Here is a 21807-nt window from a genome sequence, read left to right as displayed (position 1 = left end):
AGGAATGATCTGGAATGCAGTATACATGTATAGACATCGCCCTGTGGCTACTGACAGGTAGGATACCTTATACTTTCACAGTAAAGTTCTAGTACTGCCACTGACTACAATCATTTACACATTTTTACAATTCGATTGTCAGCTCCCAAACCAAGCCTCCTGGCTTCTTGTACACAAAAATCACACTCAATTAGGGGGATCTGTGACATGTTGTAGGATAGAGGGGAACCCATCCTTACCATTACAGAGAGGGGCCCGCGTTCACCACAAGACCCGTCAGGGGGAAAGGGGGAACATACTACTCACCATACCGGAACCAGGCGGGCGCCAACTCCTGACAGTACCCCTCTCCACCGAGGTAGGAGGGCTGTCGACCAATACGGGCGCCGTGACTCATGGTCTTTGGCGTTTCAGCGAGACGTTTAACTCGCAGGGTCAGTCCCCGTCCAGTGGGACTATGTCGCGGCCGACCCAGGGCGGAGCTATGGCCTGCACGCGCTCGTAGGCTGAACTGGGGTGACCACTGGATCTCAACATCCCGCCCGTCGCCCAGTTCAGCTTTCTTGCTTGAAGATCTCACAGGAACACTGGAGAAAAAAAAAGCTGTCTTAAAAAATTCTTTTCTAAGAAAAAAATCCTGCCAGGACCGAAGATCCCAGCAAGGTATCTAGGTCCTTACTCCTGACTAGACAGAAAAAAACTGATTTGCTGTGGCGGAGAGAGAGAGGATATACCCTCGGGGACTGCCCCTGGGGTGTGGCCAGAGCATTTTTCATTTCCTGTCTAGTCCTACTCCTGTGGAGGCAACATAACCCGAAGGTGCTGTATCACCGAGGACTACGTCTGTCAATGAGCGATAGAGAAAATAACATTGCCATCATCCATATACAGAACTAGAAGGGAAAATGTGTGTAGCGCTGCAAAGCCTTTTTAAATCAGAAGGTAGGCTCAGGAGGTGATCCTTCTGACCTTCAGCTTACCCTAAAGTTTACCATTGTTTATTCATTTTGTATATCTTTGTCATGATTTTTGGCATTGTAATCTACCTTTCTTTTTTTCTTGAACTTGCCGCATTGTCTCTTCTCGGTCGCTTTGGCCAGATGTAGAGGTGACACGGAAGGAACCTTCACGAGCAAAACTGGTACGGCTGGCATCAAAGGATGCAGTGACTCCGCACTCTTTTTCCCGCTTCTGCTTTCGTTCCAGGCAAGCAGCGAATGCACAGCCTACTGCATGACTCAGGCGTTCCCCCTATTATGAAGGATAAGAGGTCACATTCATAAAAAAAAGTCCTCCATATACATTCGAAGGAGATCTAAACACAATCATTAAAACCTTGTATAAGCTTTAAGATAGTAATTTTTTAAAAGTTGTATTCAATATTTTTAATTTGGCTTTCGTTAAAATAATAATGATCCTGCCATACAAGTCTATGTGCAGGCACTTTGTGTTATCTACCAACTGTGCTCCTATGTTGCCACCCTGTCACATATGCCCCCTGCTGGAGAATAGAAGTGGCTGTACCAACACACACTGTGCGCACAAGGAAGCTATTTCAGAGCAATGATGAACTACCAAGGTTGAAGAAAGTGCATGTAGACAGGAAGTGGCTGAAAGAGGCTGCAAAAGATCAACAGCACTGACATAAAAAAAAATAAAAAATAAAAAAAGATGGGAAAACTAATTTTATGAAAAAAAAAGACATGGTAAAACGGCACAGTACACAGTGCCAGGAAACTAGAAGTTGCCCAGTTAAGGTTTATATCTACTTTAAGACAACAACAAGAGAAAGGCGCACCAACCTTGTGCATTACCACTAAAAAAGTTTATTAAAATTGGTAGCATACATTATACTCACAAACGTAAGATGTATACATGCATGTAGGAAATGGGAACCAATCGCCTCCAGGACACTTCTATACTCCTGGATGGCGTAATGGTGTCCACAAAGACCTGGCTTACGCGTTTCAAGGGAGAGCCCTCTTCCTCAGAGCCAGAATCGTCACTTTAGGAAGGAAGGGTTCTCCATAGAAACGCATAAGCCAGGTCACTGTGGACATCATCACGCCATCCAGCAGTATAGAAGTGTCCTGGAGGCGATTGGTTCCCATTTCCTACATGTATGTATACATCTTACGTTTGTGAGGATAATGTATGCTACCTATTTGGATTTTGATAAACTTTTTTAGTGGTAATGCACAAGGTCGGTGCACCCTTCTCTTGTTGTTGTCTTTCAGTGTTTTTGGATACCCTTGGTCCTGAGGGGGCAGCAAGACCACCTATTTTTTGTGCTATAAAAAACATTTAGATCACTCACCTTCCCGCACACCACTTGAGCGCAGGAGAGATACTGTTTTTGTTATATCTACTTTAACCTGATTCTCATAAATGCACTCATTACAGCACTGACATTTTTTTTTTTTTTTTTGCATCCACGGTGCTGTTGCTAACAGAGTACCATGAACATTTTCAATGGAACCAATCATCAAACATACAGACCAAATGCATACTGAATACAGCAGATCCTTCAAGCCTCACATAAATAAAAGCGTTTGTAGCCCTAAAAAAAAAAAAAAAATCCTGTTCCTTTAAAGCATGTTAAACAGCACAGTGCTTGTGCAGTGTAATCTGTCCCATTTTATGCTGTAAAATACCTGGTTAATCCTGCCCGTTCCTGTCTCCTCCTGTGTGTGCTGACCACGGTAATCATGGCTGCTGATGATACTGTGATCAGTTTACGCGCCTCCGTCATCCCGCCGTCTTCTCTCTGTTCTGAGTCTCTCCCTCTTCCCTCTCCTTCCCTGCCTGTCAGTTCCAAAGTCTGTGTGTGAGAGCGATCTCCTCCCCACCCCTCCCCTCCTGCTGTTCTTTCCTGTGGCATGAAAATACAATTTATAAATAACTGACATCCCCTCTAGTTTATCAAGATCTAAAGTACTCTGTGTCCATTTTTTTTACAATTCTACCACTCACCCTATCCCTTGGTCCAACAGGCTCCAGAGCTGTCCTCAAGATCTGTGCTGTAGGAGGTCCCTTGGCATGATCACGCACTGTGCAAGGGTATTACCATGTATTGTAAGCGAGGGGGTGAGCATGTGACCATGGCCCAAAGCTGCTTAGAGAGGACACTGCAGAGGACCAGTTGCATGGACTGAGGAAGCCTGCCGGAGCATGGGATAATGTAATACACCTTGTCCATGCACCCTTAAACTAGAAGAATTTAACTCTAAAAGAAGCATTTTAATCTTGCAATGTGGGGGAAGTCCGTTTCAAGAGTAGATTGTGTTAAGCTTTAAGGGCCAGTTCACACCATAATAACGCAGTCCAGATGCTTTTATGCATGCACATTTTTGATGCGTTTCAGTGCATTTTTTATGCGTTTTTGGTGCCTTTTTTGAATTAAGTTTTTATACAGTCCGGTGAATTTTTCCCCATCTTTTTTCTTAATCTTAAATAAGGACATGTGTCTTCCAGTGCATTTTTTTGTGCGTTTTTGATGCATTTTACCACTTTCCAGTACAGTCCAGTGCAGAAAGAGTAGCATGTTCTACTTTTTTTTCTCGAATGGGAATGCACTGGAACGGACCACACTGGTGTGAACTTTTCCATTGAAAACCATATAACCGACTAGCCATGCGTTTTTGATGCAGAAAAAGTGCACTGGACTGCCTGTGGGGTGAACTGGCCCTTAAGAAGACGTTTTGAGTCTGGCAAACATGCATACTCATCTCTATGCTGCAGATGTCTCCCACTGGCTCTAAGCCTGAGAACTGACCATGACCACTGATTACTCAGTTCTCAATCAACTTTAAGCAGAGAGTAGTCACTGTCAGTCACTGGCTCTGTGCTCTGCCCCTCCAGCACTCACTGGAGCTGCAGACTTTGGAGGGGGCGGAAGCAGCTGGCTCAAGCTCTCTGCGGTGCGCCGAGAGGTTGAGCCACCTGCCAAACAGGCATCTGGGTGGATGCCGAAATTGTCGGGTTTCTTCCAGAGCCTGCAGAAACTCTATGATGTCAGCCGACAGCAGGCTTTAGCACCGAGGAAGGCACCGAGCTGGAGTTCACTCCTGTGACCCCCAAGAGAAGACCAAACAAAGTTTTGGCCATATTTCTCTTTTAAGGGTCGGGTATGTTCAAAACAGCGATAAACATCAAATTTTAACCACTTGCCGACCGCTCACTGGAGCTCTACTGCGGCAAAGTGGTTAGCTCCTGTCCAGCGACGTAGACCTACGTCGCTGGACTCCTCCCCTTGTGGGCGGCACACGCGTGCCGCCGGAGGCTCGCTCCCGCTGTATTCATTCACAGCGGGATTTGGGCCAGGGGAGGAGTGGCGGCGATCGCCGCTGCTCTTCCCCGATCATCGGGGAATCGAGTGTGGAGATCCGCCCACTTGTGTAAACAAAGCGGGCGGATCTCCTAAGTGACAGACAGTGACAGATTGCAGGGTTCAGCTTAGCTGAACCTGCGATCTGTCCCTGTGTCACTCAGTCACCTCCCGCCACACACGTTAATAAGCACCAGGCATACATTAACCCCTCCCTCTCCAATAAAATTAACCCCTTCCCTGCCAGTGTCATTTTTACAGTAACAGTGCATATTTATAGCACTGATTACTGTAGTAATGTCACTGGTACCCCCAAAAGTGTCAAAAATGTCAGTCAAGGGTCCGATCTGTCCGCAGCAATGTCGCAGTCCCGCAAAAAAAAAAAAATTGCAGATCGCCGCCATTACTCGTTAAAAAAAAAAAAAAAAACACCAAAAAACGACAGAAATCTTTCCCTTAGTTAGTAAACGCAATAACTTTTGCGCAAACCAATCAAAATACGCTTATTGCGATTTTTTTTACCAAACATAGGTAGCAGAAAACAAATTGGCCAAAAATGTAAAAAAATTTTGATTTTTACATTTTTTTGGGGGGGAATTTCATATAAAAAAATGTGAAAAATATTGTTATTTTTTCAAAATGTACGCTATTTTTTTGTTTATAGCGCAAAAAGTCAAAATCGCACAGGTGATCAAATACCACCAAAAGAAAGCTCTATTTGTGGGAAAAAAAGGACGTAAATTTTGTTTGGGTATGGCATCGCATGACCGCGCAATTGTCAGTTAAAGTCGCACAGTGCCGAATCGCAAAAAGTGGCCTGGACGTAAGACAGCAAAATGCTCCGGTGGTAAAGTGGTTAAAGAGTTAGTTTACCTTTATTAAAAAAGAAAAAATAACTATAGTACATTGCATGGGCTAAAGTAGTTTCTAAACCATTGTGTTGTTTAGAGAATTGTTGTAATCATTCCTGTCACCTACCTGTAGGCCACCTGTGGCTTTCCTAAATGTTGCCAACAGTGGAATCACCAGTGTAATTCAACCGAACCGAATGATAACCGACGTTAAACAAATGATGTGGTCCAGTCTGAGCATGCAATGCTCACCCTCTCCTCTGCCCATGTGAGAGCGCTCTATGATAGTTTAGATCGCCCAATGAAATACAGAAATGATCACAGAAGTGAGAAGTCAGTGCCTCAAGTTTTGCCTACTCCTCTCCCTCCAGCACTATCAATTCTGTAGAAGTTCCTTCTCTGGAAGAGAAATTCTGGGTGCACACCTTGCAAAAAGGAATAAAACGCTGGATATTGGAAGAAGGTAAGAACATTTTTCAAAAAAAATGACCATACACGTGAAGATTGGCATCTGTGGTATGTTTAACCACTTAAGCCCCGGAAGATTTTACCCCCTTCCTGACCAGGCCCTATTTTGCGCTTCGGCACTGCGTGACTTTAACGGACAATTGCGCGGTCGTGCGCCGCTGTACCCAAATTAAATTGATTAAATCAAAAAAAACAGTGTAAATTTTAAAACGATAACAATATTTTTCACATTTTTTTATATGAAAATTTCAAAAATGTAAAAATCAAAATTTTTTAACATTTTAGGCCAATTTGTTTTCTGCTACATATGTTTGTTAAAAAAAAAAAAAAAAATCGCAATAAGCGTATTTTGATTGGTTTGCGCAAAAGATATTGCGTTTACTAACTAAGGGAAAGATTTTTGTAATTTTTATTGTTTTTTTTTTTTTAACGAGTAATGGCGGCGATCTGCGATTTTTTTTGCGGGACTGCGACATTGCGGCGGACAGATCGGACCCTTGACTGACATTTTTGGGGGTACCAGTGACATTACTACAGTAATTAGTGCTATACATATGCACTGTTACTGTAAAAATGACACTGGCAGGGAAGGGGTTAACTTTATTAGTGATCAAGGGGTTAAGTGTGTCCCTAGGCACTGCAAATGCTTAATTCCCTGAAGAAAAGTAAGTACTAGGTAATATGTGGCCAAGGGCCATTGAAATAAGACCGCTAAGGCCGACATCTGACCTTTAACAGTACTCAAGGGCAGTTTCTGCTCAATCCCCCGTTGAAGGAAGGTCAAGATCCAAACCACCGAACAAGAGCGAGGATAAGAGGGGACATGATAGCAATTTATAAATATCTCAATGGTGATCTCAGCATAGAAAAAAAGCTATTCAGTCGAAAAGATTGCATGAGGACTCGAGGGCAGACAACACGATTAGAGGAGAAGCGTTTTAACCTCAGGCAACGTAGGGGGTTCTTTACCGTTAGGGCTACAAGATTGTGGAATTCTCTACCACAAGAGGTGGTTTTTGCGGGAAGTATGGTGGCTTTCAAAGGACTCTTAGACGTACATCTTAAGGATCAGAACATTCAGGGGTATGAGAGATGATTACGGACACACATATCTACACAGGTTGAACTGGATAGACTATTGTCTTTACTCAACCTCACCTACTATGGAACTATAAACCCCAAGAGACTCACACCACGCAATGTACGTCTTTCATGTACAATCTTCCTAGAAGTAGGTTTCATAGCTTTTAGCAGCATTGCAAATACCGACTCCCGACTGTAAAGCAGGATGGAAGATTGGTCCTTGGGACAGCAGACCCTTCCTGAGAGTAAGCTTCCAAGGAATGTCGGCGACCAGCCGCACCAATTCCGGCGAGGCCAGTCCGGGGCCACTAAGATGACCAGAATTCCTACTGCCTGCGTAGAAGTCTTGGCAAAAGCTTGAGAAGAGGGAAGGCGTAAATCAGATTATACTGACCCCACGGGGCAACCAGCACATCTGTGGCGTCTGCCAGAGGAACATGTGACCGAGCCACAAACCTCTGCACCTTTATGTTGAGCCGGGAAGCCAACCTCGGGGTTGCCCCGCCAAACACACAACTGATGAAACACCACTAGATGAAGGAACCACTCCCCTTTGTCCAACGCCTGCCGACAGGTATGCCATCTGCCAATTCATACGGCGGAGAGGGCTTGAATTAACCATTCTACCCACCTTAGAAAGCCAGCTACCTCCAGAGTCGCCAGGACACTTCTTGTGCCCCCCCCCTAGTAACTGACATAAGCCACGGCCGTGGCATTGTCCGATTAAATATGCACTGGACATCCCTGAAGACGATTCGTCCAATGTTCCAGGCACAGTCTGATTGCTCGGAGTTCCAAGACATTGATTAGTAGTCTGGACTCTTCAAGTGTCCAGATCTCCTGAGCAGAATATTTGCCGAGGACACACCACCTCAACCAGACAGGCTGGCATCTGTGGTGACCACAGTCCAATACAAAAGGAGGAAAGATTTGCCCAGCCGAAGCACCAAAGAACGTAGCCACCATATCAGGGACTCTTACGTTCCCCAGCTTAGTCGGGTCTGATTGTCCAGATCCGCAGATTTTTGTCCCATTTGGCCAGAATTTCCCTGGCAGGGACCTCGTATGGAACTGTGCAAACCGAACCGCCTCGAAGGTAGACACAATCAGGCCCAGCACCCCCATGTAAGTCCAGAGGGATAACCATCTGCTGGACAACAGGAGACGAATTGCACCCTGTATTTTCTGGAGTTTGTCCAGAGGAAGGAGCACTCTGGCTAAGGCCAAGTCCAGAGTCAGACCCAGATAGTCCAGCTTTTGGACATAACCAGAGTAGACTTCTGAAAATTCAGCCAAACTCCCCTCAAGCGCATATGGTGATTTCCAGGTTTTCCACCAGAGCAGTAGGAGACTCCGCTCGCAGAAGGCGGACATCAAAGTAGCCCAGTACCACAATCACCCATTGGCATAACAATGCTGGCAACGGGGGCCAACACTTTCGTGAAGACCCGAGGAGCAGAGGCGAGACCAAATAGGTAATGCCACAAACTGATAATGCTCCTCTCCCACTGCAAAGCATGAAAGCTCTGGAGACCGACAAATATTGGAATGTGTATATAAAAAAGGATGCGACGCCAAAATCAATCAGTGGCTATAAGGTTTTATTGGGGAAATACTAAGTATGATGTGTAGTTGCTGCTACTTAACTGTAGGAGTGTGCAGCATCAAAATGAATCAACAAGCTTAAAATCAGCACAAATTTACTCTCCCCTATTTTTAGTATTGCAATATCCTATTCTCTCCAATCAAAAGGTGCAATTGCAATAATCTTAATGAATGATTACAGTTACCAAACTTTGCAATAATTAGTGAAAAAATATACGAAAAAAAAATGAAAAAATAATCAAATATAAAAAAATAAAAATATCAGTGAAAAAGTCCAGAGAAATAAAGAAGTGCTAAAAAATTCAAAAGTTCAGAAACAATGTCCTTAATATTCCTGAAAGTCTCAAAAGGAATTCAACAAAGTGCAACAAAGTGCATAAATTCTGTGCAACAAATCTTCTGTGAGTAAATGCGTGCTAAAACACCCTGTGTGCTCCAATCACCCCAAACTGACTCACCAGATGGAGAGGCTGGTAAAGTAATAAACCAGCTAGTGCGCCTTTTTTATATATATATATATATAATTATATAATATATCGAGTGGCCACTCCGTGAGGACATCGAATGTCACTGACAAACATGTTATACTTACTTACACTGTGCAGTTGGTTTTGCACAGAGCAGCACGGATCCTCCTCTTCCCGGGTCCCACACTGGAATTCCTAGCCCCTCCCTCCTGCTGGGTGCTTCCAAAGCAAGCAGTTTGCTCTGGGGGCACCCAAGAAGGCGCACTCCCACGCTGCGGCTCTATGTGTTCATTCACACAGGACATTCCTTCCCTCCATCTCCCGATTGGCTGTGATAGACAGCAATGGCTCCCGCTGCTGCCAAAAGCCAATCAGGAGTGTGAGTCCCTAGAGAGGCAAGGCTCTTGTGAACATCGCTGGATCGAGAGGGGGCTCAGGTAAGTATTAGACTGCATGAAGGTAAAAGACCTTGTGCCTTTACAACCACTTTAATGCAACCTCTGCATTAAGCTAAAAAAAAAAAAACGTTTAAATGTAATTCTTTAATTCTGTATTTTTCAGAAACCTAGAGATCTTTCATGATGACATACACACATTACAACCATTCCAAAATGCCAACATTTACATTTCACTCACAGAATCTTTTAGGGCCAAGAAGCAGTGGCAGATCCAGCGTCGGGTGGTGCCATCCCGGCAGATATATGAAAACGCCTTGTCAAAATTGCGGTCAGGAGCGCAGAACGAAACTTTCTCTATGGTCTGATCTACAATGAGGTCCTAAGAAACAAAGAAAGAAAATGTGAGGGGAGGAGGAATGGACTGAAATGATGTTCAAAGACAAGATTTAATTGGTATAAAACAGCCATTCTTAACCAGGGTTCCTTCAGAGGTTGCTAGGGGTTCCTTAAGAAGAGAGCACTGCCGCATTGCCCGCACAGACCACCACTTTTTAGGCCATTATTATAAGTTTAATTTCTTAATTATTAAACTCTATTTTTTAAAAATTGCTGACAGGTAGGATTTTTTTGACCATCTTCTATCATAAATGTTTCCTCCTGCCTGTCACAAGTCACATTGTCTCTTTCGCCATGATGATGTCATTCCTGCGCATGCACAGCACAGTGTACATTTAAGGCACCCAATCTGTGCCACAGTGATCTGACTCTCATGCGCATGTGTAGGAGTGACATCGTTAAAGCAAAAGAGACAGGACCTGGTAGGAAGACCGTTTGAAGATTGAAGTGCCTGGGACCCATGGGATCGGTGACATCATAGTGCTGGGGGGCACATTATGACAGGTAAAGCAGCTCACATGTAGGTCTTTTTTTTCCCAACAGTGGGTTGAAAAAAAAAAAAAGACTCGATTTCTACCAGGACCATTGTTAAAAAAAACATGGGGCCCCAAACAGCCTACCTGATGGGGGGCCCCAACCCTGTTCATTACCCCACCCCCTAACCCCGCATACCTACCTAAAAAATATTTGTCTTCAAGGTAGCACTGGTGCTTAGTTGGGGGAGATAGGGGGGTCCGGTTGCATATGGGGGAGATAAGGGGGGTCTTGTTTCTTAGTGGGGGACGAGATTAGGGGTCCTGGTGCTTAGTGGGGGGAGATAGGGGGGATCCTGCTGCTTAGTGGGGAGAGATGAGGGTCCTGGTGCTTAGTGGGAAGATATGGGGGGGGGGGAAGGCTGGTGTTAAGTGGGGAGAGATTGAGGGGGAGTCCTGGTGATTAGTGGGGAGAGATGGGGGGTCCTGGTGCTTAGTGGGGGGAGATGGGGGGGTCTTGGTGCTTAGTGGGGAGAGGTGGGGGGTCCTAGTGCATAGTACGGAGAGATGGGGTACTGGTGCTAAGTGCTGAGAGATGGGCGTCTTGGTGCTTAGTGGGGAGAGATGGGGGGTCCTGGTGCTTAGTGAGGGGAAATGGGGGGTCCTGGTGCTTAGTAGGGAGAGATGGGGGGTCCTGGTGCTTAGTAAGGAGAGATGGGGTCCTGGTGCTAAGTCGGGAAAGATGGGTGTCTTGGTGCTTAGTGAGGGGAGATGGGGGGTCCTGGTGCTTAGTGAGGGGAGATGGGGGGTCCCCGTGCTTAGTAGGGAGAGATGGGGGGTCCTGGTGCTTAGTAGGGAGAGATGGGGGATCCTGGTGCTTAGTGGGGGCAGATTGGGGGCACTGCCAGTCAGTGGGAAAGGGGGGCACTGTTGCTCAATACCTGGCTGCTTGATCCACCTGGAATCCTGTATAAGAATCATCCCCCTCTCGCGGTTCTTGTCTGCTGATCTTTCTCATCTGGAGAAATACCAGGGATGCCAGTGCAGTGATAGCTCAGATGATCTTTGCTGCCACCTGTCAACAAAGACCTGAAAGCAAAAGAAGACTTCCTCTACTCACTTCTCTGACAGGCTCTGGCTGATGACCATCCATAGCAGAGGCCAGCAGAGAAAGCCAGTGGTGGAAGTCTTCCTTTGTTGCCACCAGTTATTTATTTGGCTGATCTGTCACTGCACTGGCATCCCCAGCATCCATCCAGGCATGCCGCCACAGGAGCTCTAATATCGCTGTCACTTCTCTTGTAAGCAGTGGTGCCCCCCCAACATAGCACCTGGGGCCCTCTGGAAGAAAAGATCCCCCCCCCCCCCAGCCCAGGGAATAGGAGTTACAACCTGGGGAGCCATGGGGAACAAGATTATGTACTTGCAGTATATGAAACACGTACTATGTGAAGCTTGAAGCTGCAGTTTGGCCAGGCCCCCCTGTCAAAGCGGTTGTATAGTGCCTAAAAAAAAAAAAACTTCAAGACAAAGGCATAATCAGCTAGTATGCATCGCATACTAGCTCATTATGAAATACTTACCGTAAAACGAAGCCCCGACATGGACCCCTGGACAGCGCTGTGGGAGCGGACATGCTCCATCGGCGTCTCTTCTGGGTTCGGTGGCTCCGGCGCTGTGAGTGGCCGAAGCGCGGGAGTCACTTTCCGGCAAGTGCCCGACAAGGAACTCTGAAGGTCCGCCGGACCTTCAGAGCGCATGCGCAGCTAGGGTCAGAGGCTGCATGCAGGGCAAATATCTCCTAAACCGTGCCGGTTTAGGAGATATTAATTGTACCTACAGGTAAGTCTTATTATAGGCTTACCTGTAGGTAAAAGGAAAAAAAAAGGAGTATACTACCACTTTAAGTGATGGGACATGGGCCCCCTACTGGAAGCCTGGTGGTACCTCCTTATAGGCAGCCCAGCTTTCCCCAACCACACATTTGATATGGATGAGGAAATCCTTCCCACCATCAGAATACAATGCTGCTGATTGAGCAGGAAAAATCTGACAGGCTGGTTTTACAGATCTTCTGTACAACCAATCTGCCCATACATGGAAAGAAATTTGGCCTGTGCCAGTTGAACCAGCCAAATTAAGATCCATATATGGCTGGCTTTAGTCTGTCATAATGTGCCAATATATGGTGCATTCTAGCACACTATTGTATAACCCAACTGAGGGCCCAGGTTAAAAAAAAAAAAATCAGGTTTAAAACCTAATTTTTTTATTATTTTATTGAAAACTTTCTACAGCTTACTGGTTGTGCAAATGTACTAATAAGATGAAGGTCCAATACATTTAGTGGAGGTTCCCTGAGACCTGAAAACTATTTCAAGGGTTCCCCCATGGTAGAAAATGTTGGGAAAGGCTGGTATAACAAAATGAGGATTCATTTAGACGTATCCAATCTGTTGCGATGCATTAAGACGCATTGAATGAAAAATCGAATGCAAACTACCCCCCCCCCCCCCAATCACAGGACACCACAATTTACAGTATATGCATTGTTTGCATTGTGCATATACAAATTCAGGTGCCATTCACAACGAATGTCACACCAACACACCACTGTAGGACACATGCTTCAAAGTGCAGGAACGCGCAATAAATGCGTATATTACAGTGCTTTGGGAAAGTATTCGGGCCCTTGAACTTTTCGACCTTTTGCCACATTTCAGGCTTCAAACATAAAGATATAAAACTGTAATTTTTTGAGAAGAATCAACAACAAGTGGGACACAATCATGAAGTGGAACAAAATGTATTGGATATTTCAAACTTTTTTAACAAATAAAAGACTGAAAAATTGGGAGTGCAAAATTATTCAGCCCCCTTAAGTTAATACTTTGTAGCGCCACCTTTTGCTGCGATTACAGCTGTAAGTCGCTTGGGGTATGTCTCTATCAGTTTTGCACATCGAGAGACTGAAATTTTTGCCCATTCCTCCTTGCAAAACAGCTCGAGCTCAGTGAGGTTGGATGGAGAGCATTTGTGAACAGCAGTTTTCAGTTCTTTCCACAGATTCTCGATTGGATTCAGGTCTGGACTTTGACTTGGCCATTCTAACACCTGGATATGTTTATTTGTGAACCATTCCATTGTAGATTTTGCTTTATGTTTTCGATCATTGTCTTGTTGGAAGACAAATCTCCGTCCCAGTCTCAGGTCTTTTGCAGACTCCATCAGGTTTTCTTCCAGAATGGTCCTGTATTTGGCTCCATCCATCTTCCCATCAATTTTAACCATCTTCCCTGTCCCTGCTGAAGAAAAGCAGGCCCAAACCATGATGCTGCCACCACCATGTTTGACAGTGGGGATGGTGTGTTCAGGGTGATGAGCTGTGTTGCTTTTACGCCAAACATAACGTTTTGCATTGTTGCCAAAAAGTTTGATTTTGGTTTCATCTGACCAGGGCACCTTCTTCCACATGTTTGGTGTGTCTCCCAGGTGGCTTGTGGCAAACTTTAAACGACACTTTTTATGGATATCTTTAAGAAATGGCTTTCTTCTTGCCACTCTTCCATAAAGGCCAGATTTGTGCAGTATACGACTGATTGTTGTCCTATGGACAGAGTCTCCCACCTCAGCTGTAGATCTCTGCAGTTCATCCAGAGTGATCATGGGCCTCTTGGCTGCATCTCTGATCAGTCTTCTCCTTGTATGAGCTGAAAGTTTAGAGGGACGGCCAGGTCTTCGTAGGTTTGCAGTGGTCTGATACTCCTTCCATTTCAATATTATCGCTTGCACAGTGCTCCTTGGGATGTTTAAAGCTTGGGAAATCTTTTTGTATCCAAATCCGGCTTTAAACTTCCCCACAACAGTATCTCGGACCTGCCTGGTGTGTTCCTTGTTCTTCATGATGCTCTCTGCGCTTTAAACGGACCTCTAAGACTATCACAGTGCAGGTGCATTTATACGGAGACTTGATTACAGACAGATGGATTCTATTTATCATCATTAGTCATTTAGGTCAACATTGGATCATTCAGAGATCCTCACTGAACTTCTGGAGAGAGTTTGCTGCACTGAAAGTAAAGGGGCTGAATAATTTTGCACGCCCAATTTTTCAGTTTTTTATTTGTTAACAAAGTTTGAAATATACAATAAATTTCGTTCCACTTCATGATTGTGTCCCACTTGTTGTTGATTCTTCACAAAAAATTACAGTTTTATATCTTTATGTTTGAAGCCTGAAATGTGGCAAAAGGTTGCAAAGTTCAAGGGGGCTGAATACTTTCGCAAGGCACTGTACATGTGTTTGTATAACTCTGAATGGACCCTGAAACTACTGTATAAAACTTGTAAACACTGGAAGCACTGTACCAGCATTAGTTGCAGGTTGTCATAGTAGAATATCCATTTAAAGGGTAATTCCACTTTCATGGGGGAAAAAATAGCAAATAAAAAACATAGCATATACAATTGCGACATAAGTCATATTGTAATTGAATGTTATTAAAAAATTACCTTTCCTCTTCAATCTGCAGCCACTGTCGTTTTCTGTAAAAGGCAATGCAATATGGCTACCTGGAAGTGTTCTGTACACAGAATGTGTACAGAACGCCCCTCAGAAACATATTATCCTGCTTGTGTGATTGGCTTACTGATTTTCCCAGAAGTCTAAACTAAGATAGAAGTCAGATTTTTGGCAACAAAAATTTAATTTTTGATAAGATACTCCCAATAAAAGATATTGTCTAAAGGGATGCAGACCATGCCACTTTACTCATTAGAGCCCTACAGCTGCAGTAGCTGGTTGGTAATTATGAAACCACTCCCATTAGACTCGCTCAGCACAGGGGCACAGAGGAACAAACAGGGATTTCTTCAGAAAACCAAAAGGTAGGAATCCGCAACAAAGTTTATTAAAATCCTTGCAATGTACATGGATCACCCAGAGGGGAATGTTTTTTTTCTCTCAACAAAAGTGAAGTTACTCTTTAAAGAAAGTTATGAGACTTCTGGTGGTCTTATGTTATTCTGTAGCTCACCTTCGTCTTATCATCCACAACCCGCAAGCCGTCAGCGGAGACCCACAGAATCGCTTTCACAGACTTCTTCCCAAGCTAGCCATGTAAAAATGAATGTGAAGCAAAATGTTAACAACGGGAAATAAATAAAGCCGATTTTAGACTATACAAGCCCCTCTGGAAAGTGTGAAAATGCAACAAAGTATCCAATTTTCTGTTCAATATACTATATATAACCAACCTTGTTCCCTTCTACTCAAGCCCTGAGCTTCCATAGGAAAAGGTTCAGTTTTTTTCTAGTCTCAGTATGGGAATATGCAATGCTGTGTTATGTGAACATTCTATAGACTGCAGAGAGATAAGCACAGCTCCATGCTGATCCTCGAAAACCCTGGTGCTCAACCTGTGGCCCTTTGACCACATTCGGCCCTTTGATATATGATGTGTGGCCCTCAGAACTCAGAAGTCTGTAGTGGGAACATTGATAAGAGCATTCATCTCTACTAGCCTCATGTAACATGTTACCACTTTCAGATTGTGTTCTGCAGCATATAGTAGCGAAAATAATGGTTTGATCCCCTGCAAAATTTGGTAAGTTTCCCCACTTACAAAGAAATGAAGGGTCTATAATTAAAAAAAAAAAAAAAATAAAAAAAAAAAAAACACGATACAAATTGTATAAATTGAGTTGCAGTTCAATGAGTAAAATAAGTATTTGATTCCCTACCAACCAACAATAATTCTGGCTCCCACAGACTGGCTACAGTATGGGCTCATATGGTACACAGATTAGTTCTGTCAATTTAGGACAGAGCTCCTAATTGAATTGAGTTGAATTGATTTTGTATCTTGACTGTCACATTAATACAAAGGTGTTCTATGGGGTTAAGGTCAGGTCTCAGTTTGGGGTTGGCCTTTCCTATTCCAACATAACTGCGCACCAGTGCACAAAGCAAGGTCCATAAAGACATGGATGGGTGAGTTTGGGGTGGAGGAACTTGACTGGCCTGCACAGAGTCCTGACCTCAACCCCCGGAAAACATCCCCCTGGACATAATCTCCCCGGGACAACATCCCCCCGGGACAACATCTCCCAGCCAATATGCCCCGGGACAACATCCCCCCGGAAAACATCCCCCTGGACATAGGGCTAGGGTTAGAGGGGGGATATTGTCCAGGGGGGATATTGTCCGGGGGGGATATTGTCCTAGAATCACCATTAGCTATTGGCCAGTAGTGTTTATATAGTATTATAAATAAAGATTATAATAAAGTCCAGCTAAACGAAGTTTGAACCAGCTAAATACATTCCAGGTGCATCAAAAGTAAAGGTGTGCACCGTTCTAGTTTGGTTTATTTAGAAAGCAGCCACAGACTGACTAAACTGTGTCACCTGCCAGCATGATCCAGAGAAGAACCTTTCCTTGTGAAAGCAGTGGTCTCTCTGCAGAGGTCTGCTATGCTCCCTGATGAGTCAGAAGTGAGCCAGAGCTCTCCAATCAGAGGGGAGCTTGTGTTTTACTGATTGCAGAGCTATAGAAGTGGCTCAGCAGAAAGGGTGTCAGACCTCTGCAGAGAGACCACTACTTCCACACAGAGAGCAAGGGTCCTTCTCTGCAGAATGCTGGCAGGGGATAGGCTCTACTCAGTCTGTGACTGCTTTCAGTTACATTGGTTCAGCTTGGACCTGTGAGATCCTTGTGGAAGCTGGAAATCCTTGTCGAAGGCAGTGCTACTGCAGTGATATCCACTAGCTTCCAAGTTCTGTGCCAAGCAGCTATCCTACTGCTTCCTAAACATATGTGGTCACCAGCTCAGCATGGGTGCCATTCAGAGAACACTTTGCATTTCCTCAATGAATGCAAAGCGTTCTGTGATTGGGTGAAGTGGAGAGGAGGAGTCAGAGCTTCCCCAATCCTCCTCTTCTGGGATCCCCTGTTAGTGCTCTTGGCTCCTACTCCCTGCTGAATGCCCCCAAAGCAAGAGGATCGAAGCTGCTCGGACCCCGCATCTCCACTTCAACCAATCATAGAACACTTTGCATTTCCTCAATGAATGCAAAGTGTTCTCTGAACATCCATCCATGTCAGGACATCATCTCTGAGGATTGTTCTATGAGTGAGCAGGAGTCTGCATGAGGGATATTTTGCAGATCTCTATACCTCTGATGCAGCTGCCTACCCTTGGTTTTCTATACCATCTAGGCTGGTACTGTTAACACATTCTGAGCAGGGAGTTGCATTATTCACTTTTTTTTCCCCCACTTTGTGGTTGCTGTTTGGCGGCCCCCCGGTGAAGTATTCTGGCCCGCCCAGCTTCCAGAATCTTGATCCGCTTCTTTGTCTGGCCACATAAGATGAGACTGTTTGATGGATCCTCCTGTGTTCCAATCTATTTTATAACTTAACCAACTGTTATTGTACCCCTCTAAGGCCTTGACAAAGCTGACAAAGATGAAACGCGTCGGGATAAGTCTTGCCCTCCTTGTGTGATATGTTTATATATATGAGGTTATCCTGAATTATAAAATTGTAATTACACTGTTTACATACATAAGGAGGGGTCTGTATCTTCAGGGGTGCGTTTGGGTTATGATGATGATGTGTTATCATTATGTTTTCTATTGTTTTTAAGGGGGATATGTAAACCCCCAGCTTTAGAGCTTTTAAGATATGTACAATAACGACTTCTTTTTATCAATGACTGTGTACTGATAATTATACTGAGAGGAGGTTCAACACCTTCAAAGTCCCACTAGTTTTCTGGTTTCTTTACAGTTGTCCTTTTCTGGGATGTGGTGTTGACTTGGTCAAGCAGGACCTCAGTGTTTCTTCCTGGCACTCATGCATGCTTGCTCCCGAGCTGGCTCTATGTGTCCATAGACACACACAGTGCGGTTCAGCCTAGGGATGCACCGATCGGATATTCGGATCGGATATCGGCGCCGATATGGCCATTTTAGATGGATCGGGGGGATCGGTAACATTGACCGATCCACTGGCCGATCTGGTTTTTGCTGTGTAACGGCTCAGCCATCCCTTACTAGGTGCAGTAGTAGTATGGGATGGGAGCCATTACTTCCTGTATAGGTCCGGCTCACAGGCGGAGTGATATCAGATGCACTCCGCCTGTGAATGGAGGAGCCGTACACATGAAGCAGCGGCTTTGCTCTGTACTGCAGCCGCTTGCTTTGTGTGTAGCTCCGGATCGGTTCCGGTATCGCCGATTTCACAACGCCAGATATCGGTATTGGGTCCAAAAAAGTCAGATCGGTGCATCCCTTGTTCAGCCCTGCCTCTTGCTCCCTGCCTGTGATTGACAGTAGCAGGAGCCAAAGAGAAAGGAGAGAGCTAAGAGAGCCTCTATTCTCGTGCACATCGCTGGAACAAGATGGGCTCAGGTAAGCATTGGGAGGGCCCAGGGGATTGCAAACAGAAGGATTTTTTTTACCTTAATTCAGAGTAAAAAACCTTCTGCCTTTAGAACCACTATAAGGATGATACACAAACTTGTTTTAATACCTAACAATAATGAGCCGCAGTAAAGCGGATACAAACATTGGTGCTTAATATTAAGAAAACTGCCTGACATATAAAAATGAAGTAAAAAAAATATATATATATATTTTTTACTACAGGGAATACAAAGAAATGTATTGAAACCGGTGCAAATAAACAATAAGGGCGGCAATCACCAGCACGCTTCTGAAAGCTCATCTCTGATTGGTTGATGTGCAGTACTGCTGAACAAGGCGGCATTATATTATATTAAGCCGGCAGTGTTGTTGTCTCTTTCATGTACATTTTTGGGCAATTTCCTAATTCCTCACATACTGGCAGCCTTTCATCTTATCTTCAGAGAACCCATAGCTGCAGATTTCCTGGCCTTCTAATTCCCTCTGTGCAGCCCACACTTCTTATGCAAATGTATTTATTGGTGTCACTTCAGGTTCTTCAAAGGAACTGCTGCTGACATGCGAAGAATGGCCGGGGAGATGGCAGGCCTTCGCTGTTGGACTGTGCCAGTCAGTCTGCCTTACCCCCCTTTAATCCCTTCTTGCCATTAAATTAGAAATCCCGCACTCAGCAGTCATGCTGTCAATTTATTTTCTCACCAATTTGAGCTTCTTGACGGCATCCTCGCATACATGCATGCCTCGCGACTCCTCCACCTCCACGTGCCCCAGGTACTGCGCACACAAAAAAAAGGAACACTTTACAGGAAGCCGCGGGAGACTCGGGATATTTCAAAGGAATGACATGAAACACAGAAATACAGCAGTGCAGCAGTAATGACAGATGAACACTAGAGGGCAGTATAGACCACAATGACACCAAGCAAGAACTATTTCACCACTTCCATACCGGAGGAATTCCAGCATTTCTTTCCTACATGTAAATATCATCATTTTATTTGCTAGAAAATTACCCAGAATCCCCAAGCATTATATATATATATATATATATATATATATACACACACAATATTATATATATATATATATATATATATATATATATATATATATATATATATATATATATATATATATATATATATATATATATACACATACATACATACATACATACATATACACATACATACATACATACACACACATATATATTTTTTACTTATTTATTTTTTAGCAGAGACCCTACGGAAAAAAATGGCGGTCATTGCAATTTTTTTTAGGTCACACGGTATTTACGCAGCAATTTTTCGAATGGGATTTTTTCAAAAACAAAAAACTATTTCATGAATTAAAAACAAAACAGTAAATTTAGCCCAATGTTTTGTATGATGTGAAAGATGATGTTACACCGAGTAAATAGATACCCAACAAGTCACACTTTAAAATTGCACACACTCTTGGAAGGGCGCCAAAGTTCGGGACTTAAAAATCTCCATAGGCTACGTTTTAAAAATGTTTACAGGTTACCAGTTTGGAGTTACAGAAGAAGTCTTGGGCTAGAATTGTTGCTCTTGCTCTAACGTTTGCGGCGATACCTCACATGTGTGGTTTGAACATTGTTTACATATGCGGACGCGACATACGCATGCGTTCACTTCTGCGTGCGAGCATACCGGGCAAATTCCAGCATTGTTTATTTTATTTATAAAATGTTATTCTTACACTTTCCCTTTAATTTTTTTTTTGGATCACTTTTATTCCTAATACAAGGAATGTAAACATCCATTGTAAAAGGAATAACGCATGACAGGTCCTCTTTATGGAGAGATCTGGGGTCTATAAAAACCCCACATCACTCCTCTAGGCTGGAAAGCCTGAGATAAAAAAAAAAAAAAAAAAAAAACTATCTCAGGCTTTTCAGCCAAACCCACGGCAGTATTTGCAACTGCTGGAGCCGGGCGTGACGTCATAACGACACGCTCAGCCTCCGAGAGTCATAGAGATGACTGGGGACAATCTGACCCTCTGCTCTCAGTTTCAGAAGGTGCTTAGAGAGGTGGGGGAAGAAAAAAACAGCAGCACTCTGGTCTTCCCAGTAAATGGCTGTGCAGGGGAGCGTGTCAAGGGAAGTATGATCATTGGAGGAGAGCAGGCTGAGTTCTCAGCACAGGCAGATAACCGACCATGCTGTGCTCTCATGCCTAGTGTGGTTAGTTTTAATTAGGAAAGCAGAAGGACTGGCAGGAACACCAGGGATTTCACACAAAGGAAGCAATACAAAGAGAACAGGAGAATTTGTTATGCAAGTACATTGCACAGCAGGCACATATCAGGAATATGAAACATTAGGTTTACATATTCTTTAACCAGCAGTTAACCCTTGCAGTGTGGAGGGGGCCCTACTGCAATGGTATTTTTTTCCCCAGAATTTAAAGTGTCCTGTGATTGGAGGAGGTAGATCCTGTCATTAATCATCCCGTCCATTCACAGAACAATTTGCGTTCTGGGTAAGAATATTACAAAAAAAAAAAAAAAAAATTAAAGTGGAACCAAACCAAACGATGATTTCCCAAAACCGTTACATTCAAGGCATGCCGTGAATAAGATGGGTCATGCTTGCTTGTGCGCTCAACCTAACTGTCAAGCCATCAGATGTCTGGTCTCATAACTGATCACATGTGCAGCACCATGGCAACTGTAGATCCAACAGAGGCCAAGATGGCAGCTTTCTTGGCTGCAAAGGATAGGAGAATTTAGTTCCACTTTAACTGCTTGCTACTATACTACACTGTAAATATACAGCGGAAAGGCCACTCTCCTGGGTAGGATCACATACCTGGTACATGATCCTGCACTTCTCGGTCTTGGGAACGCTTGCGTGCAGCTGGCAGCCTACTGCCGCTGTGATTAGACAACGGGATCCGATGGGCGGTATGGCGGACTCAATGTCCGCCAGCACCTGCTGATGCTTAAAATGGTGTTCAAGCCTCAAGCCTCCAGCCTCCCCCTCCAAAAATTTAAAATCAGCAGCTACACATACTGTAGCTGCTAACTTTTAACCACTTAAGCCCCGGAGGATTTTCCTGCTAAACGACCGGGGGGTATTTTGCGATTCGGCACTGCGTGACTTTAACAGACAATTGCGCGGTCGTGCGACGCTGTATCTAAACAAGTTTGGCGTCCTTTTTTCCCCCACAAACACAGCTTTCTTTTGGTGGTATTTGATCACCTGTGCGATATTTACTTTTTGCGCTATAAACAAAAAAAAGCGTACATTTTGCAAAAATAATATTTTTCACATTTTTT

General features: G+C 44.1%; 1 protein-coding gene across 2 annotated transcripts in view; it reads right to left on the bottom strand.

Moving 5' to 3' along the window:
• Nucleotides 1-21807, bottom strand: part of NUMBL (NUMB like endocytic adaptor protein) — a 188185-nt gene that overhangs the window by 17905 nt on the left and 148473 nt on the right. For both annotated transcript variants that reach the window (XM_082263139.1, XM_082263140.1), the window contains exons 4-7: nucleotides 19198-19272; nucleotides 15105-15179; nucleotides 9438-9578; nucleotides 1047-1251 (exon numbers count right to left, since the gene is read on the bottom strand). In XM_082263139.1, the coding sequence (XP_082119265.1) occupies nucleotides 1047-1251; nucleotides 9438-9578; nucleotides 15105-15179; nucleotides 19198-19272 (496 nt within the window). The remainder of the gene's footprint in view (nucleotides 1-1046; nucleotides 1252-9437; nucleotides 9579-15104; nucleotides 15180-19197; nucleotides 19273-21807) is intronic.

The sequence above is a fragment of the Pelophylax lessonae genome (genome assembly GCF_965119305.1).
Source record: "Pelophylax lessonae genome assembly, chromosome: 7".
Classification (NCBI taxonomy): domain Eukaryota; kingdom Metazoa; phylum Chordata; class Amphibia; order Anura; family Ranidae; genus Pelophylax; species Pelophylax lessonae.
The sequence above is the reverse complement of the archived record's forward strand: the minus strand, read 5'-3'. Positions and strand labels throughout refer to the sequence as shown.